Source organism: Lactuca saligna, chromosome 2 (genome assembly GCF_052625555.1).
Source record: "Lactuca saligna cultivar CGN05327 chromosome 2, ASM5262555v1, whole genome shotgun sequence".
Taxonomy (NCBI): Eukaryota; Viridiplantae; Streptophyta; class Magnoliopsida; order Asterales; family Asteraceae; genus Lactuca; species Lactuca saligna.
This window is the reverse complement of record NC_136418.1, coordinates 108,363,209-108,382,377: the sequence shown is the minus strand read 5'-3', so window position 1 is coordinate 108,382,377 and position 19,169 is coordinate 108,363,209. Positions and strand designations below refer to the sequence as shown.

The 19,169-nt window shown below is 31.7% G+C and overlaps 2 protein-coding genes across 2 annotated transcripts; one reads left to right on the top strand and one right to left on the bottom strand.

Annotated features, from left to right (window-relative positions):
• Positions 1-4,891: 4,891 nt before the first annotated feature.
• LOC145031335 (purin-rich alpha 1) lies at positions 4,892-6,971 on the top strand. The gene is made up of 6 exons (XM_078979872.1): positions 4,892-5,008; positions 5,120-5,417; positions 5,587-5,634; positions 5,930-6,070; positions 6,165-6,419; positions 6,557-6,971. Coding segments are annotated over exons 1-6 (903 nt in total). The 5' UTR covers positions 4,892-5,006; the 3' UTR covers positions 6,716-6,971.
• Positions 6,972-12,031: 5,060 nt separating this feature from the next.
• On the bottom strand, positions 12,032-14,071 carry LOC145031334 (L-ascorbate oxidase homolog). The gene has a single exon (XM_078979871.1). The coding sequence runs from the start codon at positions 13,904-13,906 to the stop codon at positions 12,236-12,238; it is 1,671 nt and encodes a 556-aa protein (XP_078835997.1). The 5' UTR covers positions 13,907-14,071; the 3' UTR covers positions 12,032-12,235.
• Between the last annotated feature and the right edge of the window lie 5,098 nt (positions 14,072-19,169).

The window sequence follows — 19,169 nt, the reverse complement described above, 5'->3', positions numbered from 1 at the left end:
TGAGAACTGCGATTAAGAATCGGATCCAGAATTTTCATTTTCATTTATAGTTATTAGACTTATCCAAGTGGGAGACTGTTGGATTAGTTTCTGGGTCCATAACTATATTTGGTATGTACTTGACCCGGTTGTGCATGGTCCTTTTGGGTTGCCTTCACCAAAGCAACTTGACTGGAGGAATAATATAGAAAGAGGTGATTATGGTTCATTAATATATTATAAGAATAATATATTAAAAGAGAATCATATTTGTTTAATTAACATTGATCATTAATTAATTATGAATTAGTTTTGTGATCAAAAGAAGTTAATTGAACTTAAGGGGCTGAACTGTAATTATGTGATAGTTACAAAGTTGGCAAGGAGACCCTAATAGATAAGGTGGACGAATTCTAAGGATAAAACCTTAGGAATTCGTCCATGATAGGGATTCTAGAATTATCCTTGGGCTGCTTGGAGGCTAAGTAACCAGATAAGGATAATCACTGAAACCCTAATTCTTACACCTATATAAAGGACCCCTTGGTATGGGAATTCCGGCCACTTGAACCCTAGAAGTCCTAAAGACGAAATTGTCCTCTCCCCTCTCTCTCTTGTTTCCTCCAATTGCTATTGGTGTTTGTGATTCATTAGAGGCACAACACTTGAGGTGCTAAAGTTCTCCAGGCTTCAAGATCTTCAATCAACAACAAGCTAAACATCTAGATTTGTTTTGTTATGATAATTTCGATTATATACACTAGATCTAGGGTTAGAAAGTCTTGGATGAATTGCATGTACAATAGAGAAACCTAGATCCAAGCGTTAGGGTTTCCATGAGCACATAGGATATTCTTTTGGCAAAAACCAATCAATTTTACCCTAAGGAGGATTATTGTTTTGGACTAAGTGATATTTTGGAATTGATAGCTCGGGGAGTAGAGAGATCAGCAGTTCTAGGATCTGCCAACTAGTAGGGAGGGGTTATTCGCAAGATTTCACAGTCAGATTTGTGAGGTGAGTTTTCCTCTATTAGGAACGGGTCCAAGGCACTAATGCCTGCCCATTTATGTAGTTACAGTATGTCGGACTCCAGTCTGATGTTGGGGTTAGCCCGATGCAACTTATACGTTCCGGACTTCGGTTCGATGTCGGGGTTAGTCTAATGCAACTTATGTATTCTGGATTTCGGTCCGATGTCGGGGCGGTCCCGAGAAGTACTTATGTATGCGTGATGTCTTTGTGATTCATGAATGTTATATGTTATGTGTTATGTGTTTCGGGCTTTGGTCTGATGACGGGGTAAGCCCAACGGATGTTAGTTTATATGCTATGTGTGATGTGTTCCGGGGAAAGCCCAATGTATGTTAGTTTATATGTTATGTGTTATGTGTTCCGGGGAAAACCCGATGTCGAGGCATGCCTGATGTATGCTAGTTTGTATGTTATATGTTATATGTTCCAGGCTTCGGTCTGATGTTGGGGCAAGCCCGATGCAGATTATGTGATTATGTTATGTGTTTATGATGTATTTTATGTTGTGTATGTGTCGGAGTAAGCTTGATGTCGGGGTGAGCCCGATGCCCGATGCGGTCGGATACCGAGAGAGCCCGATGCCAGGTAAGCCAATGTCGGGTTCGTCCTGATGCAGTTGGGCGGTGTCCCATAGTTGTTTTATGTGTGATATGTTATGTGTATGGTATGTGTAGGGATGGACCTAGGATTTCGTAGTAGGTGTTGCCGGTGACACATTTTTCCTTTTACCTAGTGGCACAAATGTAGAAAAAACGAAAAATTCGAAAATTTTTACACTGTATCCGAAAAAATAAGGGGTTGTCGGTGCCACTATGGGCACCATAGTGGAACCGTTCCTGGGTATGTGGTAGTTTGGGGGAGCTTACTAAGCTTCATGCTTAAAGTTTCAGTTTTGGTTTCAGGTATTTTAGCTAGCAAAGAGAAGGGCTCGGGATGATCGCATGGCACACATCACAATTTTCTTAGCCTGGGAGTTTACTCTGATAATTTATATGAGCTTTTGATATGATGATAGATATTACTTTATTTTAAGATACATTGTTTATTATTTTTATATGATGATGATATTTATGATTTTATTAATGATTTAAAAACGAAAACTTTGGACTGTATTTTTGGAATGTTTCATGTATGGTCTAATTTTCCTTCAGTGTATCTTACCCCTAGGAATTTTATGAATCTCCCTCCACGATGGAAAATGATAAACTTGGTGATATATTCTTCTGTAAAAATCATGAACCAAAACCAAAAATCAATACTTTTTAGTGATTATAAAATATTTTTTTAGGTTTTCAAACATACCTGTAAAAGACTTTACACGTAGTATATTACTATAAATCTTGTCTGCATTAAAACTTCTATTTCTTGACCTAATTTCCCATATTTGGAGCATAACTTCTGATTCGATCTGATGATCACATCACATGTACGAGTTTAAATGATCAATTAGGGTACTTATTATTATTAAGAAAGTGGTTTTAATGGGGAGGAAGTGAAGGCTTTAGAATTTTTAAAAATGGTGGCACGCATTGGTCTGGTGAGATAGAAGTGGAAAGATGAAAATATTGATATCTTTTTTGTAGCTAACAATACATTTTTACGATGTTTCTTTTAGGGACCAAAACCAATAAAAAAATCAAACTTTTGACTAATGGTGTACCATCAAAACCATATAATTTTAACAAGAGTAAATTACTGAAATCGTTCTTGTGGTTTGGTCAAAATTGCACGTTTGGTCCCTAACTTTTTTTTTGCACTCGTATGTCCATGTGGTTTGATTTTGTTGCGTTGTTCGTCCCTATGGTTTGGTAAAAAATGCATGTTTGGTCCCTAACTTTATGTATGTAAGGGACGAAAAATGCAACAAAATCAAACCACAGGGACGAAAAACGCAACAAAATCAAACCACAAGGACGATCCGAGTGCAAAAAAAAAATTAGGGACCAAATATGCAATTTTGACCAAACCAAGGGACGATTTCAGTAATTTACTCTTTTAACAACCATAAACAACATTTTTATCATTTTGTCTATTTTAATATATTTGTTAGTATTTAACATGAATATGAGGATATATAAGAAGAAAATATAAGAGAATATTTAATTTATCTTTAATGTCTAACTTATAGTTATATAAAGATAACATCCCCTCCCTCTCCCCTTATTTATCTAGATTGATGGTTACTAAAATAAAACTATATGAGTTGATATTCCGTAAAGGATCTTCAATACGAGTTTTACTTTTTTGTTTTTTTATTGACCATTTAATATATAGATGAATATAGTTTAGTCTTTTGTATATTTACCCCCTCATCCTCTAATCATATATTATTTCGTCTTCTTAATTATATTTTAGCTTTAAATCATTGTTAGTTCTTACTAATTATTTTTTCTATTAAATATATAATGATACTTTATTTATGAAATAAACTTTTTATAACAATTATATAATATTTGCATTTGTTTTGTGACATTTAGTGGGTTGTTTATATAATATTTTAGATAAATGAGAATAATTTAGTTAAATAAATAGAAAAACTATTGGAAAAGGTAGAACCATTGAAAAATCATTTTATTAGAGATTAAAGTTTATAGAATGGTGAATATCAAATATTTTAAATCATTATATAATTTAACCATTATAGATATTCTTATATTAAAACCTTATAAATATAAATAATTACTAGTTATTCATTAATTCAACATACAACGTCACAACTATTTTATCCCATTTAGGTTTATCAATGTGTCGATTAATTTTGGACTTCTTTCCATCATTATGACATAAAAGATCTTAATCATCCTATATGATAAAGTTACCATTATATAATGTTTTCTCAATAATTGTATCGTTTATCGATTGCTAATTATTTCTTTCTATAAAAAAACCTTTATCATAAAAAAAATCATATTTTAAAATCACTAACAGAATACAAATAGCCAATTCCTATTTTCATTTAGACCTAAATCTACATGTTTTACATGTTGAATCTTTCAATCTTTCGTAATCAAAGAACTTAATCGAGTGTTTAAAACCCAAAAAAATGTATGAGATGAGAGAAATACAAACATTGATTTTTTGTGTTTTTATAATTCATTTATACCTACAAGTTTTACATGTTGAATCTTTCAATCTTTCATTTATCCCCATATTTACATAATTCATTTGTTCATGTACGCCATATAGCAAAAATCTTTCAAAATTTCAAATCACACAACTTAACTAAAATTCATTATTCCTTTAATTTATAAAGTATTTTTAAACAAATTACCGTTATCAAAACAACATTTCAAATGTGCCACACTCAATTTGCATGAAATTTATAGATGTTATGTTCTCCTCTTTGATCTTGTTCACATATCCACACATCCATTGACCTGGTTGTTTATCAACATATTTTGTCACAATTGTGTGTGTCTAGATGAAAATGAGAAAGGGTCCATTGGTATTGTATAGTTTCTCTTTAGACTGACTAACACACACACACAAACATATCTATTATTCTACTCTTAAATCTATATATTTTGTCTCTAGTAAAACATGAACCCTTAACTTTCAATTGAAGAACATCTTTACATCAACTTTTGATACTAATAGACTATAAACCCTTTGATATTGACATTGTATAACGTCCTCAGACAAAGATGAAGAGTCCATTGACATGAGTGGTTATTGCATGCTTCTATACTTTTATGAAAGAAAGGGGTATAAATATTTGTATCCGATGCTTAATAAAATGCCACTTAAAGAAGGGGTGAACATAGAACATTAGGACAATATTGGGTACATAACGACATATGATAAAAGTTTAGGTAGGTAAAGTATAAAATAGGTGAAGTTCTTTTCGCGACGAACATATAATAAAACCGGTTGTTTTGTTTATGTGACGAAGGAAGACGAGACTGGGTCAAGTCTGAAACCCTAATATCCATTTTCAGTTGGAATTCTCACTCGAATAATTCCAGATCTGCTCTTTCACGCTGCAATTCATTATGTGAGTATCAATTATTCACCCTGCTTGATTTGATTGATTGGATTTCATTGAGCAAAGCTAAGAGTTCAAGTATAACATCTTGGCATTTGTGAGTTCTGTTTGAATCTAAAGGCGGCGTGGGAAGGAGGAGATGGAGTTTAACTCGGGCGGCGGCGGAGGTGCAGGAAGCGGTGGGAATGACGTGGAGCTGTTGTCTAAGACGTTACAGGTGGAGCATAAGCTGTTTTACTTTGATCTCAAGGAGAATCCGCGCGGTCGTTACTTGAAGATATCGGAGAAGACGTCGGCGACAAGGTCCACCATAATCGTACCTTTCAATGGAATCTCATGGTTCTTTGATATCTTCAACTACTACGTCACTTCTGATGACCAGGATATTTCTAGCAAGGAACTCCAGCTTGATAGCAAGGCAATTTGTTATATTACACATTACACATACTATACATATGCTGTCATATCTATTACTCTGCAAAATGTGGGATTGACTTTCCTAGTTTCTCAACAATTATCATAGATTTTTCTTCCAAATAACCTTCGTATTTGTCCAATTACCTTTCTGATTAGGGTTCTTTCCTCAGGTGTTTTACTTTGACATTGGGGAAAACAGGAGAGGTCGGTTTCTCAAGGTACGCAGTTGTGTAATTATGGTTTCAGTATGCTTAAAAACATTGAAACTTGTATGGTTTTCTGTTTGTGCCTGTATAATCATGTAAGAACCACTTGTGTATACTTGTATTGCAATATGAATATACCAAAAGAGAATGCAATAATGTTTGTTCAGATTGCTAATCTTCAAAGCTTTAGTTAAAGAAGAGGTTCTAAAATCTAGATGCAACCTGTTATTGTACACAAACAGAATCTTCAGAAACATGAAACATGAAACATGAAAGCATACCCTGTGTTAATGGAGTGTGTCTACAGGTATCCGAAGCTTCAGTTAGTAGAAACAGGAGTACTATCATCGTCCCAGCAGGAAGCACTAGAGATGAAGGGTGGAGTGCATTCAGGAACATCTTGGAAGAAATAAACGAAGCATCTAAGCTTTTTGTTCTTCCCAATCAGGTTCCATTTTCAACTTTTCTCCATCTTTCTTTTCAAGCAACCAATCCATCTTCTCTTCTTCATGATTCAATTTCTTCCTTTTCTTAATAAGCAGCAAAATACCGATGCCATCACTCCAGAGAGACTTGTTGGTCTATCTGATGATGTTGGAGCTGGATTTATAGCTGGGAATAGTTCCCAAACTACCCCTCCAGCATCATCTGAGTTGACATCTACATTTGAGTTGCCTCCTCCATCTTCTGATGAAAGTGGTGGCTTTGGTGTCTCCAAAGTGATCAGAGCTGATCAGAAGCGGTTTTTCTTTGATCTTGGAAGCAACAACCGTGGCCATTACTTGAGAATATCAGAGGTAATTTTTCTTTTCTTTAAAATACAATTTATCAGGATAAAAGTTGAAAAGTTCAATGCTATAATTGGTAGAGCTTTCAAACCATATCTCACCTTAATAAGAGAATAAAATTTTGGTCGTGATGATGATGTGGACAGGTGGCAGGATCTGATAGGTCATCAATCATTCTACCATTATCTGGGCTGAAACAATTTCATGAAATGGTTGGACACTTTGTGGAAATAACAAAAGATGCAATCGAAGGGATGACTGGGGCAAATGTGCGAAATGTGGACCCCCCTCAAAGTCAAAGATAGTCTTGGGTTTTTAAACTGTCGTGACATGATATGATATGACATGACATGAAGTATCTGGTGTCATGATATGATATGATATGACAGGATATGAGATGAAGTATCTGGTAAAAGAAAAAGAATGTTATTTGAATTTGTGAACCTGTGTATACACCTACCCCACCCGCGTGCTTCTTCAATTGAAATTTGAATAATAATCCGACATGGAAATAATTAAGAACAGAATAAGCAAGAAAAGCAAAGCTAGCTTTTTTTTTTTTTTTTTTTGGTTATATTGTGAACAGTTTGATTTCTAGTGGTTTGTTGGCTTGATTGGGGATTTGGATAAGGTTGTGGTTTGGCCATTTATTTGACTTGACATTGTTAATTGTAATTGTTGTTACTTGATATGAAGTCATTTTATATGGGTTTGGGATTGTATTTGCAACAAAAGGGAAATTTAAGGTTAATATTTAGACAATTTGAAAATCTGGACTGGATTTGTGATCTTGGGGTGATCATATGGACGAAATTTGTAACTTTGTCTTAAGTTTATTAAATTATATAAATATAAATCTTTATCTTATATGGGTTAGGGTTTAGACTGAAGTAATTTTGGGTTAATTTTATGTACCAAATTTGTAATTGTGTCTTAAATTTATTATTTTGAAATTGTTGTTGCTTTATGAAGATTATTTATTGATTTGTGAATGTTATGATTTATAATAAAATTACAAACAAATACAGCATTATTGTATTAAAATAAGTTTACAAGAAAATAAATTAAATAATTATGAAAAAACAAATGAAAGAAATAAATTAAATAATTATGAAAATACAAATAAAAATTGAAAATTTATAAAAGAATAAATATTTTTATCAGTGTAACCCACTGAAAACAGGCTGTCCAAGCTGGTTCTACTTGACGCAGTTATTGCTAACGTGGCCCAGTTCAGAGAGCACGGTCCATTTTTTTTTGCACCTATATCTATTATTCCATTAGTTTTTATTAATTGGATATTTCAGATTTTATACAATACAGTTCTATGCTTTCTTTTCGTACTTTTCAACAATTTTTAAAAAATTATGTCTGACTAATGACTACATAAGCCTTCGGTTCATTATCAGTCATAAATTACTGAATAAGATTAATGTAATTCTATACAAATGAAGTAAGAGGAAGGTAGGATGATGGTAGCTCCCACCATAAAAGTTAGGAGATTGTTTCCGTAATAGACTTCCGACAGAAAAAGAAAATAAAAATACAAATACAAATAAACAAATATATCAAAGTAATTATTATTATTATCTTAGTGGTAAGGAGCAGGGCAAGTCCTGAGTATTTAAATATCCAGGACGAACCTGAAAAATATATCCTTATGCCATTACATGTAATAAATTAATTATACAAACTAAAGTTATTTTTAAAGTGACGATAAATTTTATAGCAATAAATATAGAAAAACCATAGTATTTTAACGATTAATAATATATCGTAACATCTAACCGACAACCAAAAATGAAAATGGGGTCTAAATTATATATATATATATATATATATATATACTAGTCGTTTGCCCGCACAAAGCGGCGGACGACAAATAGTTTGTTTCGACAATTAATTTCTTTTCGATAGAAAATGATTATTTTCAATTCAATCATTAGTTTGTTTTAGGAAACGTGTCATATTAAAAATAAAGAAAATTCATGAAATGACCAAATTATAGGATGTTGAGTATTTATTTGGATGAAAAAAGATATGATCAAAACCTTGGAAGAGAAGATTTATAGGAGTTTGTTTAAATTTTAATATTATTTTATTAGTGATTAGTTGTACAATTAGCTTAATGATTTGGACGTCTTAAAAAAATATTATTATTTTATTCAATCTATTTTTAGAAATAGTGAGATTTGTTTTATAAGATAGTAAAGATATATGTGTGTGTATGTATATATATATATATATATATATATATATATATATATATATGTGTGTGTGTGTGTATATATATATATATATATATATATATATATATATATATATATATATATATATGGTTAGGTTCATGTGAGACGATCTAATTTTGTGAGACCGTGAGACGCATTTTTTTATTTTATTTTATTTTTTATTTTTTTTAGTTAATTCAAGTTCCGAAAATAATATTTAACAAAAGAATTTTTGGATTTTTCCATTTATTTTGCATTTTAAAATTATTTTTTATAATATGCCAGTGTAATATTCTATTATAATATTTCATGTATTTTTTTAAAAAAAATGGAATTTATTTTTATTATTTTTATTTTTTTTAGTTAATTCAAGTTCCGAAATAATATTTAAAAAAGAATTTTTAGATTTTTCCATTTATTTTGCATATTAAAATTATTTTTTAGAATATGTCAGTGTAATATTCTATTAGAATATTTCACTAATTTTAAAAAAAACGGATTTTTTTTTAGTTAATTCAAGTTCCGAAAATAATATTTAAAAAAAGAATTTTTTGATTTTTCCATTTTAAAATTATTTTTAGATTTGTTCTCACGGTCTCACAAAATTTGAATGGTTTCAAATGAACCTGAACATATATATATATATATATATATATATATATATATATATATATATATATATATATATATATATATATATATAAGAAACTAAAATTAAAGGCTAAATTGTCATAAAAAAAAAAAACTAAAAAAAGTAAATTAAATTAATAAACAAAATGACAATTATAAATTTATAAAAGTTCACGGGCTATATGTAGAATTTTTTGAAATTGATTTAGTAAACTGAATTGGATCATAAATTAAAGCTAGAAATTGTAACTTCAAATATTTAAACACATGCCGCTTTACCCAACTAAACTGACGCATATTTGTGTTAAAATTCTGAAAACATTCAATATATTAATATTTTAATCATATAATTTTGCAAAAATCGAGTCCTATTTTTCGAAGTCCTGTGCGGCTGCACACCTTGCTCCTCTTTAAAACCGAGCCTGGTAAGTAGTGGTTATCTTAATTGAGAGTTCATGAGTTTAAATATCTCTAAAGAGGTATATGGTTATTAGAAGTAAATTAGTTTGCTGTTTTAGAAAAAAAAAAAAACTAATAACATAAAAATGGTATATTTTATAAATTTTTCGGCTTTAACACCTTTTTAGTTTGTGTTGAAAACAACAATTTTTTTTTTGATAAAAGTTCTATCGCAACCATGTAATTTCAAAGATCAATGGTTAAACCAAATTGTTGGCAAAATATTGTGTGTTGTTTTTAGAAAAAAATGTGTTTTTGGTAATATTTTATGAAAAAAGTTATTTGTTCTCACAATAAAAACATTTAATAAATTGACTCCTTTGACTAGATTAGGTTTTTTCCAAAAAATTTTGGTTTTTGATAAACATGATTTTTACGGGTGTATTTGTTTCTAATGAAAAACAGACCGAATGAATACATCCGACAATCCCAGTAACAATTTAATATTTTTAGACTAAATTATAGAAATAATTAATGAATTTATATGAAAGATATACTCCTAGACAAAATTATAAAAACCGAAATTTGTTGTTTGGTTTTCTATCACAATCCGAAATTTAATGATTTTTCAAACCAAAGAGCTAAAAATTATTGAAAACGAAACCAAATGATTTTTAAAAGAGTAAATTACACGGGTCGTTCCTTGTGTAGATGCCAAAATGCACGTTTGGTCTCTATTTTTAAAAATTAACACGGACCGTCCATTGTTTTTTAAAAGTTGCACATTTCATTCCTCGTTAATTTAAATTTGCATGCTCGTGAGACTTGAAAAGACTATAGTGTCCTTATCTATGTTTATTTTTTTATTAGTTATAATTTTTAAAAGTAAAGTGACCCCCTTCTCTGTAAAGGATAGAAAACCGTTTTCAACGAAAACAAGAAGCTCTCTATCTGTTGATAATCCTCATGGAAGTTCGTGAATATGGTTGAACATTTTCAAAGAATTTCGTCTGGACATTAAAAGTTTTATGGAGACGTTAGCAGAGTGGATGAACTAGTTGAGTGGATGAACTAATGGATGGAAAAATAACTAGTTTTTAGGAAGAATTTAAGAAGTTTGGATTTGATCTCTCGAGGCAAGAAAGTACATGAGGTGGAACTGAAGTTTGGAGCTAAATGTGATAGGGGTACATCTAGAGTTGGATCCTCCACAAGCACCTGTTGTAGCACCAGCAAAACCAACAATTACCATAATCACCATCTTGTAATCTCCTCCACCAATCAACCAACATCTTCACCGTGAGCCACCTTTAACCACCGAGCACAAACTACCGTCCTGTCGACAACCTTCAACCACCAAGAGCACAGTTAAAATCCGACCACCAGAAGTACATCCGAAGTCGTTGTTGTCCCCTTCAAACCATCGACTACGTAAATTTAAAGTAAAAAGGGACGGTCCAAATGACAAGTGTTCTAAAATATCATTAGTTTTATCTAAAACACTTGTTACCATTTCATGTGGTTTGAAAAGAAATAAAAATAAAAGGTAGAAAGATATTTAATTTTTCTTTCGAAAATAGGGACTGAACGTGTATTTTAACACTTTCACGAGAGATGATTAATGTAATTTACTCAAAAAAAAAAAAAAAAATCAAACTTTTACTGGCTAAGGATATATTTATTTATTTATAGATGACAAAAAATTACAAATATTTATATTTTTTTACAACCTAAATTAACAAAACCAAAATAATTGCTTTAGTTAATTGTATCGTAAGATTTTTTTTTTGAACCGGCAAATGTAATCTACTCCTAAGCTAACTACACTTATTCCACCTATGTTCACGACGGAACTTGAACCCTCGACCTCAAAGAAGGAGAGCACCACCTGATTACTACAAGCCCTTTGGTAGTTTGGTGTATCGTAAGATTTAATGCATAGATCATTAAAACGGTCAAACAATTCAAAATGAACAATTTAACGAGCAAACTTAGACCGGTAATTTTCAAATAATGTTACCGTGATGACGATGGCCGGAGTTCCTACACCACCTCCTGTGATGCCCAAGTTACTCTTTATAAATATGACAGCGTGAAGCCAAATGATACATTTTCTTACTTACCTCATGCAATATCGAAAAACCCTAAGCATTTCATAGATTTAATATGAATATAATGATCACACAGTGAAATCGTATGTTTTAATCATCAGAATTTTCGTAAGAATCAGTCGAATAAGATCAATTGCACCAAAAACTGAACAATAATAATCATTAAAAGAAAAAAGCCAAATTCTCATTTGATTGTGGATGATTACAAGTGATTTGTAGCGATTTGTTGAAGAAGATATAGACTAATTAATACTGAAATCGAACAACCAGAAAGGCCAATTCATTTGATCAAGGGATGATTACAACAAGATCATGTACATACATATTATATTATATATATATTTATTCAAATTCGAATGTCACATTTTCCCTTGCAATTTCTTATCTTAATCCGTTTGTTTGGCCACACAAAAAAGGGGCAAAAACTTAATTAATTACTTACAGAAAAGATTTAAATCTAAACGTATGGTGCTGGCCTGGGCAAATTGCTAACAACGCCGCAAAGCAATGAAGTTTCCGGTAAGTTATACTCGTCTCTCAGGGATTTCTCCGGCGAGAGTACGCTGAAGTACAGCTGCTGTCCCAAATAGAACCTCTCCCACATCTCCGATCTCAAACTCCACATTCCGGCGTTATCAAGGGTGGTCATCACCGCCGCCCAACATCCCGGAAACACAGGTACGGTGTGTCTGCTCACTGCGTCTTCTAGGTTGTAATTCTTCCTCTTCTCCGGACTCCACCTCCCTGGTTCTATCGCCACCGCGAAAAATGAGTACCCATCTAGATGATACGACTGAATCGTGTTCTCTCTGTTCTCAAATATGATCTCCACGAAGTTTCGGAAGGTTGCGTTCAATACATTTGGTGCTACCTTGCAGTTCTTTTCAACTTCCGGTGGTGGCTCGTCGGGGATGAGGTTGTATTTGAATTCTTTCTCGGCCAATCCGAAATACTCAGAGAGCTTTAATGGCGTCGGTGGATCCTTATGGGAGACTCCATTCAAAGCAAACCTAAGCTTTCCGTCGATATAATTCCTGCTGTTCACAAACTTCATGGTGCGAGTGATGTTAATCTGTCCGTAATGGTAAGAACCTTGTGGATTTGGCCGGGCGGCGCTGGCGGTTAAGTTCCACCGGAATGTTCTGAACTGGTTTATCGACCACGCAACTCCGGCGGTGTTTTCCGGCGGTGGAGGTGGGAGCTCAGGCGATGCTGGCCCGTTTCCTCCGGTGTATCGGATTGTAGCGACGGTGGTCAGTAGGGTCTTGGTGAACCTGCTTGTCACCACTAAGTAGTAGTCTTTGGGTGGTTGATCGGCGGCGACTAACACTGACATACATTGGCCCACATGAAGGTCCATTGACATGTAATCATTTTGCATGAGGTGGGACCCCTCAAGCTCCACTAACTTCATATCATGTCCTTGAAACCTAAAATTAACCGAAGTCCTCATTCCGGCATTACAAAACCTAAACCGGTAAATTTTTCCGGCCTCAAAAGTCCACGACGGTTCCGCCGGTGCTCCGACCTGAGCCGATTTTCCGTTGATGTGGAGGCCGTCAGGGCGGCCGATGGAGTTGCCGCCATCGAGAAGATTCTTCATAGACTTGTGACCTTTCTTGAACCAATCTCCGACCACCACTGCAAACTCATCTGCCGGATTATCAAAGGGAACCGGAATCAACGGCCGGCTGTGCACTTGCAGGACGCCAATGCCACCAGCCGCTCTGTGCAAGGCGGTGGTGGGGAAATAATAGTAAGTACCGATTTGATCCTTCACCTGGAACTTATAAGTAAAGTTGGTTCCTGGTTGGATAGGGCACATCGTCGCCGGTGTGCCATCCACCCAGGAATTCTTCCGGTGCTGGACACCGTTCCAGGTGAGGAGGAAAGGCTCGTCAAGGTTGTTGAAAACATTAACGAGGATATTGTTGTTACTGGTGCAGTTAATGACGGGTCCAGGGAATTTGCCATTAATTAAAATGACCTGTTGTGGGACACCTAAAGGGGATATTGTCCCGTAGGTGACCTTCCACTCATTGAAGATATAAGGATCTTCTGCGTTCACTAACGTCAATGTGACGCTAAGGAATGCAGAGAAAAAAACAAATTTTAGAGTATCCATCATACAATCCCGGAGACACCTAGAATATATATTTTTTTATATATCGGTGTGTATATAATAATATAAAACAGGACAGATAGAAGAAAATAGAAAATATAAAATTTTATTAAAAGACCAGGAAGAAGAAGTTGGCTTCTTCCAGGTGCTACCTGGGATTGTGGTTTCGTTGTGGGCGTAGGAAATGTTTTTATACCATTACAAGGCCGTTTTTACTCTTTGGTTCTTCACGTTTTTCTCCAAAAAATCGTTTTGTGTTGTTTCCTTAAATTCCTCATTTCACAAATACGAGACCCACAATGTTTTTTTCCTTATTTTACGTCTCTTTTAATGGTCGAAAATGGGTGTTGATAAACTGATAACGTGGATAATATATATTTCACATTTGATTTGCATTTAAGATATTATTGTATTCTTTAAAGATGAAAAAACACCTTTTAGTTTATTGAACTTTATCTTATATAGTTATATTCTCATCTTTTTTATTATGTTAGCTTAATTTAATTTATCAAAACATTGTGATATAAAACAGTATTATTCTAAAATAATTACAAAATCCTATAAGTACCTAGACAAGAAAATGTAAATAATGTCTTTTATTTTTGTTTGATTGAAAATTCTTTCATTTTTCTTGAAAACGGATTAGTTTACATTGATATTTTACTGATATTTACTTGAGTTATTTTTTACATTATGTAAGAAAAATAAATAAATAAACGTTGGTAACAAAAAAATATATCATCTACTAAGTATCAAATCAACTTTATACTTTATAGAGTCCCGATGTTCTAAATATCCATTATACTTACGTAGTTTTTTATTAATAAACGACGACGTGTTCTTTGTGGCATGGTGCAACGTTCCATCCATGCTCGCCATGTGTAGAGAAATACCTCATTTCATAAGTACATAACATTTTTCTTTTGTTCTAACACTTTATATTTTAGAGAATTCTATAATTTGTATATTATAGTAAAACATTTATTAAAACATTTATTGTTGTATATGATAAAAAATATTTGTCTTCAAGAACTATATCCATTAACGCAACTGAATCTATATGGGTTTTATTTTTCGACCTCAATAGAGTGGAGAGTGTGAAATAGTGTTATTATGTAATTCGAAGCAGTTTTCAAAAGATGATTTCATTCCATTGGAGAGAGAAAAAAAGAAATACAAAAATGAAAACTCATAAAATGGGCCTAAAATATATATTCAACAAAATATCTCGAAAACATGTATACAAAATCATTTTGATAAATTAAGTTCCACCTAATGAACTTAAAAAAGATATTTGAATCATTAATGTTTGGGCCTTTTGGCCCTTTGCACAAAATGAACTGGTTTTTTTAGAATTGGTGGAATAAAACCGGTGAGAACAGAACCGTTTAAACTTAACCAGCGGTTTAGACTCAGTTTTATTTTATTTCATTTTTTTGAAATCGAAAATCGATTTCTAAAAAACCAAACCGAGTTTTAAACTGAAAATAATCGATTTATTAACAAAAATTTATTTCAAAAAAAACAAACCGACTATAACTCAAACTGTTTTGTTGTAGGAACTGGGTTTTTTTAAACCCAAACCGGTTATGCAACTCTACTTTGCACAGGATAATGACTTAGTGACGTTTTATTGTGTATTCAATGTTTTGGGCTTTTGGGCTTTTGCATAATATAATATTGTCGTTAAATAATATGTATTTCAATAGTTTTGTTTTGTGTCAACAAAATATGTATGTGTCTTTAAAATCTAATGATGGGAAATAAGTTATTTAACGTTATCTATATAAAATTTTCACACATATTTATGTTAAAAACGAAAAAAATTGTATTTATATGCCAAAATTTTAAGCATCTTGTTAGATTTTTAATATATTCTACTTTTAAATATTTTTTTGAATGACTTTTGATAAAAAGTTTTGTGTTAATCTTTTTAGTGGCACAATCCCAGTATCACACCATGTGTCAAAATGGTGGACCCAAAACAAAATCTCACAGAAAATACGTAATTTTAGGGACGACATATTTAAAAAATTTACATTGTGTCAGAATTTTTTTAAAATATCACATGCTACATCAAGAAGCTGATACATGTACGTAAAAATTTATTAGAAAAAGAAATAGTTGATTGAATTTGAGTTCTCAATCGACTTAGTTTTGAATATGTATTCATTATGTTTGTTTTTATTATAATGATGTATTCCAGCGTTAATATTTTTGAATTAGTCATTACTTTTTGTACTTCATTAGATTACTTCTCCATTTGTTAGATTATATCGTACTGTTTACAACTTCACTCAATCGTTTTTTATTTGACTATGAATGTTTAATTTTTAATTACATTGTGTGTACAATGCATCATTAGATTCTTTTAGTCGTTGGTATGTATCAGTATCAACATTTTTCATAGAAATTTATATATACATGAAAAAGGTCTAGTAGATGATAATATTATCAATCACAGATAACCTATTGACCCTATTAATTGTGACTTTTTCCATAATATTATTTATTATACTTGACTATAAATTGATATCCCGTTTCTATGTACCTTACATACAAGCATCTGATTTAAATAATTGATATACAAGTAGGCTTGCTCCAAACATGTATATAAAAATTATTAGACTTAAAATAAGCTTTGACCTTGGAACAACTACCATATTTTTATAATAAAATTCGAGTATGTCGATAGTTATATTGTTTAGTACTCTTTCGTGAGACGGAAAGACCAGTAAATATTGTAGATTTGTAAAGATTTAAAGACATAATTAATTTGGTCATAAGTTGTTTTTATAGTTAGTATGTCGGTGATGTTGTTAGAACTTGAAAGTTAATTTAATAAACATTTTTAACTTTAGCATGTCATTGTGGAGTTCCCATAAGGCTACAACGACAACTTTTGTTGCCTTTGGCAACCATTTTTTTTGTATTGTTTATCCAATTGTAATCACTTAACATGTTCAATTTTTATAAAGAACTTGTTGGGGAAAATCGAAATAGGGTTATGGAAATCTGGATAACAAAACATGAATCATATAATCACTTTCTTTGTTTGATATTTCGACTCTATATGTCTTGGGTATCACGAAATTCAAACTTAGGATAATTCCTGATGCAACAATTCTGATTTTAGGCACAAAATCAGAATCATTTTTAGAAGAAGATGAAGAAGGAAGCGTTTCCTGGTTTTCTGTGTTTCAATTGGTGCCGTTTCTTTGATTTATCCAATTAACGGATAGCTGAAAACAATTTGTATCTTTTAAAAAAGAAAGATTAGTCCTTAAATTTACATCTTTCAAGCGGGACCTCCGACTTGACACAGTAAATTAGTGTTCGGTACTAACAATGTTTTAGTAAATACAAGTGTGCACTCTTACACCTCCTAACTTGTATTATAACTAAAACATTATTCTTGAAACACTTGTTAAATCCATTACACTAAAATATATTTAGTGATAAAATTACCAACAGAACTTTCAGAAAAGTAATCTAAATTCTTACTAGTTAGCTTCATATTCCTCGATTTTAGCTCCATATTACTCTTTACATGTTGATGGATCATGCCTCGAACAATTAATCACAAAGGCATTCATCGTTCTATGTAAATCATTCGAATTGCAGTTTTTCTTAAGACAATGAAAACACATGCTAATTTACATTTTTGTTCACTATGGCAATGGATCCCTTATCTTTTTGGTTAAGGGACGTCTTTCCAATATACGTGATGGCGTTTGATCAAAGTCCTATTTGAATTAAAATTAAACTACTCTATTTTATTTACATGTTGAATCATGCCTCAAATACCCTGGATTACATGTCACTTAGTCGCGTATAAGTTCAATGGCATTCTAATTTCGTGTTTGCTTTATGCATAAATATTTAAAAACTAAGAATATTAATAACGATGACAATAATAATAATTAAAGGAAAAATAATAATCAGAAAGTTAACTCTATAAGGTAACCTGATAAAACAATACTCTTGGTGACTCTTGATAAGGGATATATCCCAAAAGAATAGTAGGGATTCACAATTAATCTTCGATGTATGTGTTGCTTTTATTTATGTTATGTTTGGCGTGACACAATTTTAATTTTTTTTTTTTTAAGTTGTTATATTTGGCAAGACAAAAGCATAAAAATTAACTTTTTAAAAATACTATTTAAACTAGTTTTTTATAAGGTTTTTTAGAATTTTCAAAATAAACCCTTAATTAATTGATAAAAATTATATTTTTCTAACGATCTTTTATGTCATTTTAAATATTTCAGCTAGCTTATATATTTCAGTTAGCTTATCAACTAGTTTTTAATAAACGTTATTTTTTATAAGTTAGCAACTAGCTTTTTAAATATCAACTAGCTTTTCGAATAATAACAACTAGTTTTTCAGCTATTACGCTAAACATAGTTTTAGTTTTAGTTACAAATCTCCTATCTTGACAAACGTAATAAATCCACTGGTATGTGAAAGTGTAAACCTACTTACCAAAATTGTAACAAAAAGGCTTGTAGCACAGCGGTATCTGGTGGTGATCTCCCTCTTTGAGGTTGAGGGTTCAAGTCTCACATGTATATAGGTGGAATATGTGTTATTCACTTAGGAGTAAATTAGATTTGATGGTTAAAAAAAACTTACCAAAATTGGAATTGAAACATTTGATAACCAACTCGTATCCATTCCAAATCTTACACAATGTATGTGTATATCCGGTATATTATAAAAGATGTAATTAATGACTTTGAATCTTGTAAGACTTTTTTAATTCATTAATTATTTTAAGGGATAATGCCTTAAAAGGGTAATATATTTTTTGATTTTTACATATTTGGTCACATTTTTTTTTATTCACATTAACCCCCTTCAACTTGTTAAATTTACACATTTTATCATTATGACCAGTTACTCCAGGTTAAAAATGACTTAATAGGGTTATATATTTTACATTTTGTACACATTTAGTCCTTAATATTTTGTACACATTTAGTCATTAATATTTTTTTTCTTTCAAAATAAGTCATTTTTGTTTTTGTACTCATTAAATACTTATGAATGATTTTCTTAAGTTTTTCTCATAACATCTTACGTGGACAATCATTGATGAAGTGTGTGAAGTTGTTGATGTTTATGTGTAACGTCTTATTTTCACAAACAAAAATTTTCATTTTTAAATAAGGCAAAAGTCCCTAATTATAGATCCATTATTAAGAAAAAAATGTTTATTCCAATATACATTTATCGAAAATCATAGTAATATAAAAAACAT